Genomic DNA, 15825 nt, shown 5'->3' with positions numbered 1-15825 from the left:
GGTAACCTGCTCTAAAAGCTGGTTCGTAAGAAGTAGCCATATGCCTGGCTGCCAAATACATAAAAGGAAAACAAGCAGAATTTCAGCCGCTCTTACCACTGTTGTTTGAATACTTAAGCTAGAATGAACTTTCTTAACAATGAATCACCCTCAGAACCACAATTTTTAAAATATTTATCACCTGAAAGGCTATTCTGTAAGAAATAATGTGACAGTCTGTTTCAAAATTTATTGGTCTCTCTTCAGACAATGGATTGTTCTCATATTAAAGTAGTTTAAAATGATGGAAAATTTAATATAGCAAAATGTGAATAATTTAAGAAATAATTTGGTAAACTTGAAGACAATCTGGTTCTGTAATGTATTTGGTGGCCAACAGAATTTTGACCTCTATAAGAATGAAATGGTCTTAATACTCAAGGTAGACAAAACCTTGACCATAAAATCACCAGGCGCCTCTGTAGCCAGGTGGGAAGGAGCAGCAGTGCGTAGCACACACACTTCTTGATTAGACCGGGGTTCGAGCCTGTCACCACCAAATACGTAGGATGCGGAAAGGTCAGAGAATGACCACCGTATATTCCCGGAGCAATATGGCCTTACTTGCTAATGCTCCTAAATAACAACAACAATAAAATCACCACTTGAAGCCCTACTTGTAAATTAAAAAACTAATCACAAAAACTACCTAATTAATTTTGAAAATATATCTGTAGCTCCACCTTTTTTTTCTAACAGAACCTTGGCTATTGGTTTCCTTGAATGCACTCATTTAAATTGCTCTGATTACTTGCTTTTTCATTTATTCTAGTTTAAAAGCAGTATGCAGGTATGTATGCTTTGATATCATTGGTCTCCGTAGATTTCTGTGTTTCCAGAATTCATGGTGTTTCTGGTTGTACCTTTAGTGCAAATTCTAAACATCCACACTTTTTTTTTTTTACCTCTCCTTTACAGCTTTTTTGCAAATGGCAAGAGTTGTTTTCTTCTATACATATTCCATGGCCCAGACATATTTAAACATGTTGGGGCAGCAACACGGGAAGCTGTATAGACCTGTGAAATATTTCTTCTACATTATTGTTTTCTGGTGCAATAGTGCTATGTATCTGCTTCTAATATGACATTCATATTTTGTTACTTTGACAGTAGCAACTTGTGGTTGTGTGAAACAGTCAGGATATAACTTCATTTACGAAAAGTGTATAAGATACATATTTTGGAATTAAATTCGCTGACACCAAGATTAAAGTTGGGCTGTCCACCCCATAAGATGTGCCGTACTTGTGTGGAGATGAGATTGTGGAAATGTGGTAAAAAGAAAGCCATGATGTTTGTCATTCTTATGGTGTGGAGGGAACTTCAGGTTCATATTAATGACTCCAATGTTGTTTTTTTTTAAATGTATCAGGTTATAATGCAAAGAACAAAGCAGCACATTGTGGACTACCGCATCAACATTACTTCAGCTGTAAGGCCAGTACTAGGGATTGTTTTTTTCCCAGATTTCGGTAGTCCCAGGATCCAGGGATAAAAATGTTCTTTTCCTGGGATCCCGGGATTATTGTAGGTGGAATTAAAACTGAAAATTTCACAGCATTTTATTTATTCACACACACACACACACACACACACACATATATATATAAAAACTACAAATTGAAACGAATTCAAAACTTACTTTTCAGAAACTTAACATGTTCTTTTTAAACCTTGACAGACTAGTGACTACATTGTTAAACAAAAATTTATTTCACTTTAGTTTATTTTGAAACTGATTTGGCAATTGACATGTAATATGAACGTAAGAAACACAGGAAATTTACACTTCTATCGCTGAGTCTAGTTCTAAGTTTGGTCCTGCAGCCGAAAAGGACCTTTCAGCTTCTACACTTGTTGGTGGTATGGATTCGAGAGCGTCCATTAATTTTAATACAATTGTTGTTTTTGCACCAGTTGCCTCAAAGATTTCGAACTCCTTGGATATATTCTTTGCAAGTGATTGACCTTCAGCTTCATGTTGAGGGTCTTTAGAAACACATTCAGTTTGTTTTTTGATTTGATGTGCCAATTTCTCACAAAGCGTCTGCTGTCTTTCACTCTCACTGTCACACTCTTTCTCGGAGTCGGAATGTGACGAATCAGATTGCGATGATTCAGAAGAGGAAAACCAGAAGAGGAAGAGGAATAATAACAAGTTATTATTCGTTTTGCTGTAACCAACAAGGCTGACTTGCTTGGAAATGGTTGCAACTCGGTTTCTACTATTTTTCTATTTCTTTTATAATACATTTTTCCAGTTTTTATATACTTCAATAATCCAACCAAAGCTTTTTGCCTTCTCTCGTTTATCCTTAAAATTAGTGCTTCCTGAACTTTTCTCGAAAAGATAGAATTTTGCTCAGGAAGTTCTTGTATGATGAAAGAAAAACTCCCTCTGCAGTAAGAAGTGTCGCATCACGACTGCATAGGTTTTGTGATTAGATTTCAACGGGTTTCAATGCACACACAAGGTCATTAAGAGCTGTATACTCTGCTTCACATATCGGATTTTTCATGTTATAATAATCAATCATTGTTTTTTTCAATTTGTGATTTTAACTGTAAGAATCATTCTAACATGGCTACCAAACTGTTCCATCTAGTTTTAGAATCGAGTACTAGGCTTAAATTTTCTTGCTTGAATGAAGATTTAACATAATTCTGAAGAGTGTCATTTTTCAAGGGAGACTTTCGAACCATTCGCACAATCGTTCTAACTTTATTAATGATATTAGCTATGTTTAATGCACCAGAGAATAGGTCATCTCTGAAATCACATTTTTTGTTCCTTATCAGGATTGTTTTCTAAGCTTGGATTTGAATCGTAATTTTCCGTTTCATCCTCTTCTAAATCTTCCTCGCTGTCTTCAGTTGTTTCTACCTCAATTACATCTTCCGAATCATTCCATCTCTTGTATAGAACGTTGCATATTGCAAGGTGTATGCCGTGGGCATAGCAAAGCTGATGTTCACAATCTATCGACTGTCCGAATTTCACCATAACACGCGCCTCATCCGTTACGCACACAATGATGCTATATTGATAATTTAAACTCCAATAACTTCTGTTTTACTTCTTCAACCATTTCTACTGTGTTTATTCTACCATTAATAGCAATCATTCCTAGATTCCAAAATTTGTCTTTATCTTGATGAACATTGATATTTAAATAACGTTTGTTTTTAAGCGACGAATATTCGTCTAGAGAAAGGCTGAATCTCTTACCATTTTTTAATGATTGTTCAATTTCTTTTATTATATTTTCTTTTATAATATTATACTGTTTATACACTAATTGCATAACATGATTGGGATTTTTAGGAAGAAGCAAACCTTTTTTACTGAATGCTTGCTGAATAAATTCACTTTTACATATGGCACTGATAGGAAATCCATCTACAGCTACAAGCTTTGCAATGATTTCTTCTTTTGTGTCTAAAAAAAACTAAGCAATGTTGGCTGAGAATGAACACTTTTTAAACATTTCGAAGAGCTTTCTACAGATTGATCCCCTGCAGAACATTTGAGGTTACAATCATTTGTCGACGTGGGCTTCTCAATAGAATGTTTAGTTTTTAAATGCCGAAGCAAGCCACTTGTAGAAAAACCTCTACATTTCAGTATTGCACCACAATGACTACACTTTGCTTCTTCATTATTATTACATTTAATGAAGTACTGCCAGATGAATGTTTTTGATCTCTCCATCGTCACAAAATATTAAAACAATAAAATATATATAAAGTGGCTTAACTGCAAGAGGATCTTTCTAGGACAAAATGACACGTATAATTGAGAAGAGTCGAGACTCGAGAAATGACAACGATGACATTACAGAGATATGTAAGAAAGTTCTGGCCTTTTGCTTTCTGCTTTATATATACAGGGTGATTCACTACCAGTGCGACAAACTTGCAGGAGGTGTAGGGGGCACAAAGACGAATCAGAATCACATAGCATTGCAGGGTCCGAAATGCCTTTGTCATGCGGTAGAGGACGTTGAACGGGAGGTCGCGTGAACAGCAATCCCGCTGGAAGTCAGCATTTGCAAACCGGTTCCCAAGGCAGTAGGATGGACGAGTATTCAAACGTTGAACTGGCCGACATGCACCTCGCGTATGGAGCTGCGGACTGTAACTGGCGTGCCGCTCTGCGCTTGTACCAGGAACGTTTCCCGCACAGGCGTGCTCCTCATCATATGATTTTCGCACGTGTGCACAGAAGGTTACGTGAGACCGGTTGTTTCATGAGGGGTACCATGAATCGAGAGCAAACGACGAGGACGCCAGACAATCTTGCGTATGGAGCTGCAGACTGTAACGGGCGTGCCGCTCTGCGCTTGTACCAGGAAAGTTTCCCGCACAGGCATGCTCCTCATCATACGATTTTCGCACATGTGCACAGAAGGTTACGTGAGACTGGTTGTTTCACGAGGGGTACCATGAATCGAGATCGAACAACGAGGACGCCAGACAATGAGGAGAATGTCCTACATCTTGCAGAAGGCAATCAGAATTCGAGTACTCAAGTGATAGGCCAACGATTGGGTATTTCCCAATCCACTGTATGGAGGATACTGTCAACAAACCAAATGAGTTCATACCATCTGCAACGCGTCCAATCATTGGAGCCTGTGGATTATCCACTCCGGAGGACTTTTGCTACTTGGTTTCTTCAACAGAAACGGTTCGTAAATGCTGACTTCCAGCGGGATCGCTGTTCTCGCGACCTCCCGTTCAACGTCCTCTGCCGCATGACGAAGGCATTTCAGACCCTGTAATGCTATGTGATTCCGAATCGTCTTTGTGCCCCCTACACCTCCTGCAAGTTTGTCGCACTGGTAGTGAATCACCCTGTATATATATATTGCAAATGTAATGTATGAAAATAAATATTTTTCTAAATTAAAATAATATCTCAAATTATGAACTGACGATAACTCAAATTATGAAGAAACTATTTATCTTGCCAGCGCACGATGGTCGCATATATATATATATTTATAATGTGTGTGTAAGACTGTTAGCATTTATTATTAAAGTTAGTAATTCAGACCGGGAAATCCCGGGATAAAGAAAATTTCCCGGGATAAATCCCACAGCAAAAATAAGCCACGATCCCGGGATCCTGAAATCCCGGGAAACAATCCCTAGCCAGTACCACTTCCACCTGTTGTTTTTTGAACATATGCCATCAGATCCCAAATCTGGCATTTGGGATTTAGAGTGTGGTGTGAACTGTTGTGATGAAAAGATTTGTAACTCTGTACCACAGCTGTTTACTCAAAGTGAACTTGAGAATATTGTGAGAGATTTAAATCTACCCAAAGGGTCTGCAGAGTTTTTAGGGTCAAGACTGAAATTCTGTTTACCCCAGGAACAACAGGTGGAGGTGGTACCAGTGGTTCTGATCATAGTATTGATATCATGAAAAACAACTGGTTCCCCATTTTTTTCAAAGAAGGTTCAGTATATTGCGACAACATTCCCTCAGCTATGAACTCTTTTGGAATTTTATACCAGCAAATAGAATGAGGCTATTTATTGACTCATTGAAGCATAGTCTCAATGGAGTTCTGTTTCATAATGGAAACAAGTATGCATCCATTCTTGTAGCCCATTCAGCACATTCAAGAGAACTACAAAAATGTTAAGCTTTCACAAAAAATTCAGTATAAGGATCATGATAGGCTAGTGTGTGTGTGTGTGTAGAGATTTTAAAGTTATCGGTCTGCTATTTGTTCAACAGCTTAGTTACACAAAAATGCCTTGCTTTCTGTGCACAATGGATAATTGAGCAAGAAATGAACATTAGGAAAAGAACTTATGGCCACCCAGACAGTCTCTGACACCAGGTTTAAAGAACATTAAAGGCAAGCCACTAGTAGACAGAAACAAAATACTATTTCCTTTGGTGGATATAAAACTATTTTTAATGAAACAGTTTGTCCATGCCCAGAATAAAGAAGAAATTATTTCAAGTATGTTTACACTAAATTTCCATTGTTAACATACGAAAAAATCAAAGCAAGGATTTTTGTTGGACCTCAAATACACAACTAGACTATATTTGAAGAATCCAAGAATCAAGCTGAAAAAGTTGCTTAGACTAGCTTAAAAAATGTAGTACACAATTTTTTGGAAAACAATAAAAACCAAGATTGAGACAATAAGCAATGCATGCTGGAGAAGTTCAGAATGAGCATTGAGATACACTTATTGAACTTTCTCATCTCAAATACTTCCGAGAAAATTTAGGTGGTTTAAGTGAAGAATGGGGGGGGGGTGGAATGTCAATATGATGGCCGAAAACTGCTGGATGCTGAAAAGGGGAAGAGCCACTGAAGCATAGCTGCCTAAGGAAGTCAGAAAGGTGCAAGTGTAATCCAGTCTATCATGTTAGAAATCCAGTTTTATTGCTATCTGTGCTTGACAGGAGGATGTAGCCTTTCTGTTTTTATATAATAGAAAGGATATATCACTCTAATATTTCTGTTTTTACTTATTTTTATATAAAAATAACTGATTTGTGAAATCTGTAAAAAACAAAAGAAAGCAGAAGCACCTGCACTCAACATTTTTTAAATTATTATTTGTAAAAAATTCTGATGTGATAGAGTAAATTTCAATTAATTTTCAAAATATCCATTAAAAATATAGTTCAAATTTCTTATGATCAGTAAAACGTTGAGGAACTTTTCTTAAAGTGCAGATTGACATATTTTTTGTCAGATACTTCCCAATTTGGAACCATCTATTTTTTAATTATCTCTTTTGACTCGCATCCTTTGACTTCATTATGGAAAATTCATTTATTACCGTCACTATGAATTTTGCATGACTTGCTGCATGGAGAGGATGCATACAGATGAATTATGGACTAACAGGAACTTTTTATCTCTTTTCTGAGCATCCTATTCTCTTTCTGTCAAGTTTTCAGTTTATAATGTTGTTTTTATTTGGTGATTATATCAGAGATTATATAGTATGTTGCAATTTTGCTGCAACAGAATGAACAGATTATTGCTAATGAATCATTCTAGAATGACCATTTTTCCAAAAATCCCAGGGATGTTGAGATATTCTTTACAGTAACACAAAGAAAATGCTGAGGTGGCTATTTAAGGAATTAGCTAGTTTAATAGACCAAGAAAAAATATTAGCATCCAGTTATAGAATCTGTAACAGTATTATATTAATAATTAGGATAGCAGTGGCTTAGTATGAAAAATAATTGGAAAAGAGAGTAAAGAAAGAGTCACTGTATTTCAATACTTTTACCAACAGGAGCTAGTTATTGTCAGGGAGGCAGGAAAAATATTATGCAAAAAGTATGTAAATACAGTGAATAAAAAAACAAATTATACAGTGAATAAAATGACACATACAGTGAATTAATGACTATACTACATCCATAATGGATGTAGTATAGTCATTAATAACCCAGCTGAAGAAGTGAGCTGGGTTATTACTCTGCATCAATATTTACAGAGAAGCTCATTCAGGCAAAATGGCGGCAGTCTTTAGAGCAGAATGCACTGGACCAACAGGAGCTAGTTATTGTCAGGGAGGCAGGAAAAATATTATGCAAAAAGGATAGGTGGAATTAGGACCAGGGTATGTCTGCCAGGGGCAAAAGTTGACGACGTTGTAGAGCAGATATCATCTTTTAAGGGCACAAAGAGTGATACTGTTGTACATGTTGGCACTAATGACATTAAGAGTAAGAGATAGAGCTGCAGACTTACTTAACAAGTATAGGTCAATGTTGAAAAAGTTGCAAGTTACAGTCAAATTTTAAAGTGTCTGTAATTCTGCCCATGCACAATAGGAGGGAGTATACGATGAGAGCCTTGTCCGTCAATTCGGCCTTGGAGAGATTGTGCAGGGCTCATGGGGTAGAATTTTTTTCAGTGTGGTCTTTGCTTGTTAACAGGAGAGACTGCTTCTACAGGGATGGGATACACTTAAATAGAAAGGGCGCAAGAATATTTGCTAATGCTATCGAGGCAGTGTTAAGTGGGTTGTAAAACTGTTAGTAGTAGTAGTAGTGGCATGTGATGCAAGAAAGCAAGTGTATGAGCTTATGCAGCATCAGCCAAAAAAAAAAAAAATCACACCATTGCCTCCAAATGCCTGTCCAGTTCCTCCTTAAATTTATTCAACCTATCAACTTCCACAACGACAAATGGAAGTTTGTTCCAGCAATTAACCACCCGCTGGCTAAAGGCAAATTTCCGCACATCTAATCTACATCTGTCTTTTCTTAATTTGAATTTATGCCCCCTTAGGTTCGTAATCTGAACAAGTGGAAGGATCCCATCAGAATTCAGCGTGCTCAACCCATTCAAGGCCTTATGGGGGTATTCACAACTTAATAGGTTAACAGCAGCTGCAAGCAAAGATGAAAGTGATTCTTGCAGTGCTTCTATTGGAATGAGCAACAACCTGGAAAGCAAGGTGTTGGGGATTTCAAGGACTGCTGGGAGTCATCACGAAACAAGTAAATACATGGGCTGTGCTAGGATAACTAAGAGTAAGAACAGGTGCATGTACACCAATGCTAGGAGTTTAGAAAATAAATTTGATGAATTGGAGGTGCTGGTCAAGACATCAAAGGCAGATATTGTTGGAATATCAGAGACGTGGTGTCACACAGATATAAGAAATGAATTGGTACTTGGGGAGTACAATGTTTACAGAAAGGATAGGAAGGGTGGAGGTGGGTATGCTATTAGTTAAGAAACACATAAAATCTAAGGAAGTGCATCCAGTTGATTTTGGTGGAGAGTGCAATGTTGAGTCAGCTTTGGTGTGACATAAACACTGGGAAAGCAAAATTGAGAGTAGGACTGTGTTATAGGCCTAATAACTCTGATGAGTACAATGAAAAACTATAGAGAAATCGAGTGGGCTGGTAAATCAGAATGTCTTATAATGGGGGATTTTAACTTCCCAAATATTGACTGGAACTTGTGGGTTGGTCACTCACACACTAGCAAGGCTTTTGTGGATTTATTGAATGATTTTCTACATCAGCATGTTACAGCAGGCAGATTACGAGAAATCTGGCTGTATTTCTTTGCAAAGGATGCAAAGAAAAACAGCAAAGAGTTCTTTACTTATGTAAACTGTAGAAGGAAGGGGATGAATCAGATTGGTCCACTTGATATTGATGGTTTGATTGTTGATGATCCTGCTGAGGTAGCTGACAAACTGAATGAACATTTTGCATTTACATTCACACTTGAGGAAGTCTGTAGGAAGCGGAGGCCAGAAGCCTATCAAACTCTAGCAGGGAACTAAATAATTTTGTAATAACTGAGAGAAAAGTGGAGGAGAAATTATTGAAATTGAACATAAGAAAGGCACCTGGGGTGGATGTGATCTATTCAGTTATATTAAAGGAGGTAGCAAAGGAAATAAGCAAACCCTTAGCCATAATTATGAAAGCTTCCTTGGACTCAGGGGGTGATCCCCATGGACTGGAGATGTGAAAATGCATCCCCAATTCACAAAGGGAAATCAAAGGGTAATACGAGTATTTACAGACTTGTTAGTTTAGCTTCTGTTCCAGGGAAAATAATGGAGTTCCTGGTTAAAGAAGCACTGCGGGATCATCTAGACAAGACTGCAGTAATAGTTAAGACACAGCATGGGTTTGTTAAAGGGGGAGGTCTTGTCTGACTAATTTGATTGGATACTGTGATGTGGTCACAAAGGAACTAGAGGGAAAAAAATGATTTTGATAGCATATACTTGGATTTTACGAAAGCTCTTGACACTGTTGCACATGGGAGACTGCTGTACAAATTGGTGCAGTTTGGAATTAAGGGAAAATTGCTGCTATGGATAAAGGGATGGTTCAGTGGGAGAAGACCAGAGGTGTATTGCTTAAAAAAATAGTTCCGGAACGCTCATCGATTAACTACAAATAGTTACCTATGCTTTTTTCATTTGCAAAAATAAGTCAAAGATTAGAATATTTGTTCAGTATTTACTTATAACTATTAAATAAAAATTTCAAAAGGAAAAAAAAAGACAAAAAATTTAAAAAATCAGAAAAGAAAAAAACAAAAACAAAAACTCAAATAATAAAAAAAAATACTGTTCTAAAGAATCGTAGAAATTCTCATACAGCATCGATTACATATTCTTGTGCGACTGCCCGTTTTGTTTGTTGGTCAACAGCAGAACAATGAGACTGCAACCAAGTTCGGACATAAAAATTTGGATTCCATAATTCTAATGGTGGACCTTGTAGTTTAATAAACAACAAACATGTCACATGTTTGATAAGAATAAGGAATCTTTTCTTAGTTAATATTAAATTCATACTTCTGAAGCCACACTTGCATTCAGAAGAACTGCAAGCTATAATTTTGGAATAAATTTTTAAATGTTCCAAATCTGTGGGAATGCTATGACAACCATAAGCTAAATAATCCTTGTAGGCATTCAAACATTTTTTGAAAGATAAATTAAAAATGTTTATGGAGGGATTCTATTTCATTTTCTCCAAATCCAAGATTAATTTCAGATGGCCATTTGCTTGGTTCATGAATTTGCAACTCTTTGATAATGTCTGAAGTTGAAATTCCTTCAGTAAATTCAGTAGAATCTGTACTAATGCTCAGCCTATGCTTCATATTATATAATACTGTTTAGAAGTTGATTTCTATGAATTAATGTTACTTTATTGTCCATTAATGTTACTGAAAATAATTGCATTTTTTTAATAGCATCTGAGGCTTCTAACAACTGTTTGAGAATCTTTTAAAATATTCCCCAAGTAACGAATTGTACAACGAATCAATTTGTCTGCATATATTATTGTCGTATCTCTTTTTTGCAATGAATCTGAAAGAATCGATAGCTCAAACAATACATTGTACATCAGGGCTAAATTTAGAGCAAACTGTTTGGATGAAATTCATTTATATAATCCATTGAACATGGATTGTTCAGTTTTTGTTTTGGTTGTTATCTTTACTGGCATTTTCAAAATGATGGCATAAAGATGCAAAATTTTGCCAAACTGCTGATATGGTCCTAAAGGAGCTGGCCACCCACCTTACATTAAATACCTGTCCAATCCTTTTAATTTCTTTGCTGATGCTGTTAGTGCATGCTTCTATTTCTCTGTGGTTTTTTGGAGATCGACTGCAGCTTGTCCATAAATATTTGAAAATGGTTTTCCATGAATTTCTGATATTGCATCTCCAACTGATAACTCAAGCCAGTGGTTTAAACAATGCCATATGATCAAATTTGGATATTTTTCTAATAATATATTTCCAACCCCAGATTTTCTGCCCAACATAACACTTGCTCCATCACTCATAAAAGAAATTAAATTAAATAGTGTTTTAAATAATTGTTGTCAAATCCGTATTTTTCAAGACATTTTAAGAGAGACACCGTTATTGTGAAAGCTGTTTGATCTGGCAGTTCAATTAAAATCAAGAAACAAGTAATGTGGATCTTTCATTTTATTGGTTTCACATTTTAAATAAATAATCAGAGTAGATTTCTTGCTTAGAGTGGTAGACTCATCAGTGAGAATTGATGTTTCCATGTATGTTCACAATTTGTTGGCACAATTTTAATTTCATTTGCCTTGCGACATGCTCTATTATATTAGTAGTATTTAATCTTGAACTCAAACCGTGAGCAATAACAGTGCCATTCAATTCTTGAAGTTGTAACAACTCAAAATGATCAGAATATGGTTGATTGTGTTTTGCAGTATAATAGTTCTAAAAACCTTACAGGTGCTAAAAATTTCAGAGTCATTCATTTGATCAATTACTGCTTCTAAATGTTGTTCATTTGCAGCTTGCAAGATTTTTTTCAGCCTGTATATGTGAAGTACTTTTTGAATGTTCATAAATTTTCTTACACAAAGATGTCAATTGTGCACTTCTATCTTTGCCATAAGATGATACCACTACCAAACTCCATTCCTTTGAAATGCTAACTCCCTGCATTTTAGACGGCCCTAATTTTTTTACAGCAGCACAAGTCAAACATCCAAATTTTCTGGTGTCGCATGTAAGCCAAGGATATGCTTTTTGCTTCTCAGTCCACATGTCAGCATTCCAAACATAGGGCCAATTAAATTTTAATTCTCTGTCACTGTTTCTCTCATCTTTAGACCTTGATGGAAAAGAAGAGGTCATGTCATTCACATTTTATCATTTCCACATGTTTATACATTTTATTGCACAGTTTTCAGTTTTTTATCAAGAAATCTATTTAATGTTGTTTGCTTACATTTTTCACTCATTTTGTATTTAATGAAAATTTCTTCTTTTAATTTTTAAATGCTGAAATTATGTAAATTTAAATTTATATATTTAATCCCATAAAAATTAATTTTTACCTTAGAAGAAACAGTAATAAATAAATAAATTAATCTAAATAGTAGAGATCGGTCATAAACTCACATGTACATATTATATATATAATACATATATGAATGACAAAAAGAAAATCCTGTACGTCGTTCTCCAGAAGACTGTATGATCACGCCACATTGACTGTACAGTAACTGAATCAGACTTCAGACTCACTATTCGTAGAACAGCCAGTTCTCGTGTTCAGCTCATAGTGAATCAAAATGCAGCGTTCGCACGCATCACAGTATATCTCATTCATTGGATCTCTTTATCTAGCACATTGTACTTTAGAAAGAAACGTTCACATTTCATTGCAAAATTTATATTTTTGTTTTTAAATAAATTTTTAAAGAAATCTATTAATTTTAAAGATTACTATTAATATATATTTTTAGTAGCAATGGGTAAAATAGATATTATTTCTCCCTCCCCTTTGATTATGCCATTGTTTCGTAATATTAGGTGTATAAATTTAATGATTTTCTATTATGATATTTAGAAAAAAGTAGCGGAATGTTGTTCCGGTGCATTCCGTTCTGAATATATTTATTAATGATAGTGATGAAAATATATCAAACTTAATGTCTAAGTTTGTGGATGATACGAAGGTTGTTAATGACACTAATGACAGTACGCTACTACAACAGGATCTAGAAAAGTTGAGCAGGTGGGCTGAGATGCAGCAGCTGAAGTTTAACATTGACAAATATAAAGTACTGCATATGGGTAGCAGTAACATACCAACTGTGTGGTACTACACTCAGGGTAGTGGAGAATGAAAAGGACCTTGGGGTAATTGTGCAGTGAGATATGAAGTTTTCTGAGCAGTGCAGACAGGCTGCAAGAATTCCTCATGGTGTCTTGTCAGTGATATACAGGAATTTTTCTAGCAGGGATAAGAGGTGATTGTTTCCTTGTATAAGACAATGTCAGACCACACCTTGTGTATTACATACAGGTTTGGAGGCCTCATTTTAGGAAGGATGTAGAGTTGCTTGATGACTACAGAGAAGGGCAACGAGATTGACGAATGGAACAAAGGGTTGCTGTTACCAAGAGAGGCTTAAGTTCTGCAAATTGCAGCATCTGAAGACTAGGCACCTGAGGTGATCTAATTGAGGTGTATAAAGCCTTGAATGGTTTGAGCAAGCTCAATGCTGATGGGATTCTTCCTCTTGCTCAGATTATTCACTTGAGGGAACATGAATTCAAATTGAGGAAAGAATTGTAGAATAGATGTGCAGAAATTTGCCTTTAGCCAGTGGGTGGTTGCTAGTTGGAACAAACTTCCATCTGTTGTAGTGGAGGTCGACAACTTAAATTTTTTTGGCTGATATGTATAAGCTTGCATTCTTGCATCATATGCCTCTACTAATGCTAAGGTGAGACTGTAAGTATTATAAAATCAGTGAAATGGAAATTGCAGGGGAATGTTTACTAGAAAGGCTTTTGTTGTCCTTAGGCTCAAAACTTTTGGCCAGAAGACAAGTAAATTCCATTTGATAGAATTCAATATACTCAGTTATTTTGAGTAAAGTGGCAAGGGAATGCACAGAACTCTCAAGTTTCATTTTGAGGGCTTCATTAGCTCAGAGGTTTAAATGGATTTATGTATTGTTACCCCACAAAGATGTGTCTAAGATGAAATTGGTAACTTACAGAAAGGTCAGTTTGGCATTGATGGTAGCAAAAATTATGAAGGCAGTGATTAAAAATGCATTTACAGGACCATCTGTAAGGAAATGGTTTTCTAAAGACAACACACCATGGTATTGTGAAAGTAAAATCTTATTTAACTAATTTTATAGAACTATTTTGCTAATATATCTCATGGGTTGGATGCAGGAAATAAACTTTCACTTTGTTAATTTGGACTTCGCTAAAGCATTTGACTCAGTTTTACACAAGAGATCAATATATATGCAATGTATTGGAATCATGCATAAGATTCTTAGGTGGGTTGTGGATGGTGACACAACAGGACACAGTTTTGTAATTAAGAGTTACTCTTCACGATGCACTGGGGTTAGTGGGAGGTTTGCTGCTATTTCTCATTTTCTTAAATATTACTGACAAATGTATAAAGGTTGGCGAACGATCAGCACTTGGATAGGCTTCATTGATGGTTGGATGAGTGGCAGCTTTGTTTTAATGCTGCAAAATGAATGGCTTTTCTATAACATTTTCCAAAATAGTTTAGAGAATAGGGAGTTTCATTAAAATTAGCAGAGGAGGATGAGAGAATGCAGAGTTGCAATCCACACAGACACAAAGCCCTGTATGCAGTGCAGACAGGCAGCAAGGAGAAACCCAATGAATTGTAAATGATTTATTAAAGAGTTGCTTGTAGAGATTTTTTTTATTTATTTAACCATACAATTCAGTGCTTTCTGCACTGATGTCCATACACATTATGCCATTGTTATTATACATTAGCCTACATACCTTGAACAGTTTAAACTTTATATACACTTGAACATCAAGGACATCTCAGTAAAACAATCTACTGGATATAGTGTTAGCATTATTCAAGAAACATCATGGATATAATGTTTAACACAGAAATTAAAGAATACATAAAATGTGTATTCCATTTACAATTCACAACTAATTACATTGCTATATACAATTTACGTAATAGTATCTATACAATATATGTACACTTTATGCTATTTATATAATTTTTATTTACATAATATATTATGCACTAATTATAATGTAAATAAAGGGGATTGGGGGTTGATTATAATTAGATAGGGTGAGATAGGGGGTTGAAATTGTGAAACAAGCTCTTGGAATACTGTGCTCACACTTACCAAAAGGAGTGGAGGCCACACTTGCTAAAAAACACAGAGCCCTTTGAAAAGATTCAAAGACAAGACAAAAGGGTGTGTATATGAAGAGAGACTGAATATATGTGCTACAGAGTTTGGTAATTGTATACCTTAGAAGTTTCTGATTGGTTTAAAAAGTTCTCGGAAGGGTGGAATGAAGGTGAAATTTTTATCACTTAGTACTGATACCAGGGGGTATAAATTCAAACAAATGGATTCAAAGGTCAGTTGGATCAGTACTTAAAGAGAGAGAGAAAGGACTCCCCCCCCCCCTGCTCATGCAACAAAAGCTAGATTTCCTTGAACCGTACAGCAAATACTTAGTTTCAGTTTTGCAAATTTCAGTTAATACATTTATAAGTAATAATTGATACTCCATATTTCTTCCTTAGAAATTAAAGTTTATGGCAGAACAGAAAAGGCTTAATGTATATGAAAGTCAAAGGCTAGAAATTTTAGAAAATCTGGATGCCTTTTTCAAGTAAGGAGTTTATATATCTTTGTTTTCTTATTTTCTCGAACTGTAATCCAAGCAATTTTTCCCTGTT

At 35.7% G+C, this 15825-nt stretch overlaps 1 protein-coding gene across 1 annotated transcript in view; it reads left to right on the top strand.

Moving 5' to 3' along the window:
• The window catches only part of Orc3 (origin recognition complex subunit 3), a 381867-nt gene that overhangs the window by 298514 nt on the left and 67528 nt on the right, over window positions 1-15825 (top strand). The window contains exon 16 of the mRNA XM_090390090.1: window positions 15670-15758. Coding sequence (XP_090246216.1) covers window positions 15670-15758 — 89 coding nt within the window. The remainder of the gene's footprint in view (window positions 1-15669; window positions 15759-15825) is intronic.

The sequence above is a fragment of the Mastigoproctus giganteus genome, chromosome 1 (assembly GCF_048544385.1).
Source record: "Mastigoproctus giganteus isolate SK-2022 chromosome 1, ASM4854438v1, whole genome shotgun sequence".
Classification (NCBI taxonomy): Eukaryota; Metazoa; Arthropoda; class Arachnida; order Uropygi; family Thelyphonidae; genus Mastigoproctus; species Mastigoproctus giganteus.
This window is presented reverse-complemented; position numbering and strand designations above follow the sequence as displayed.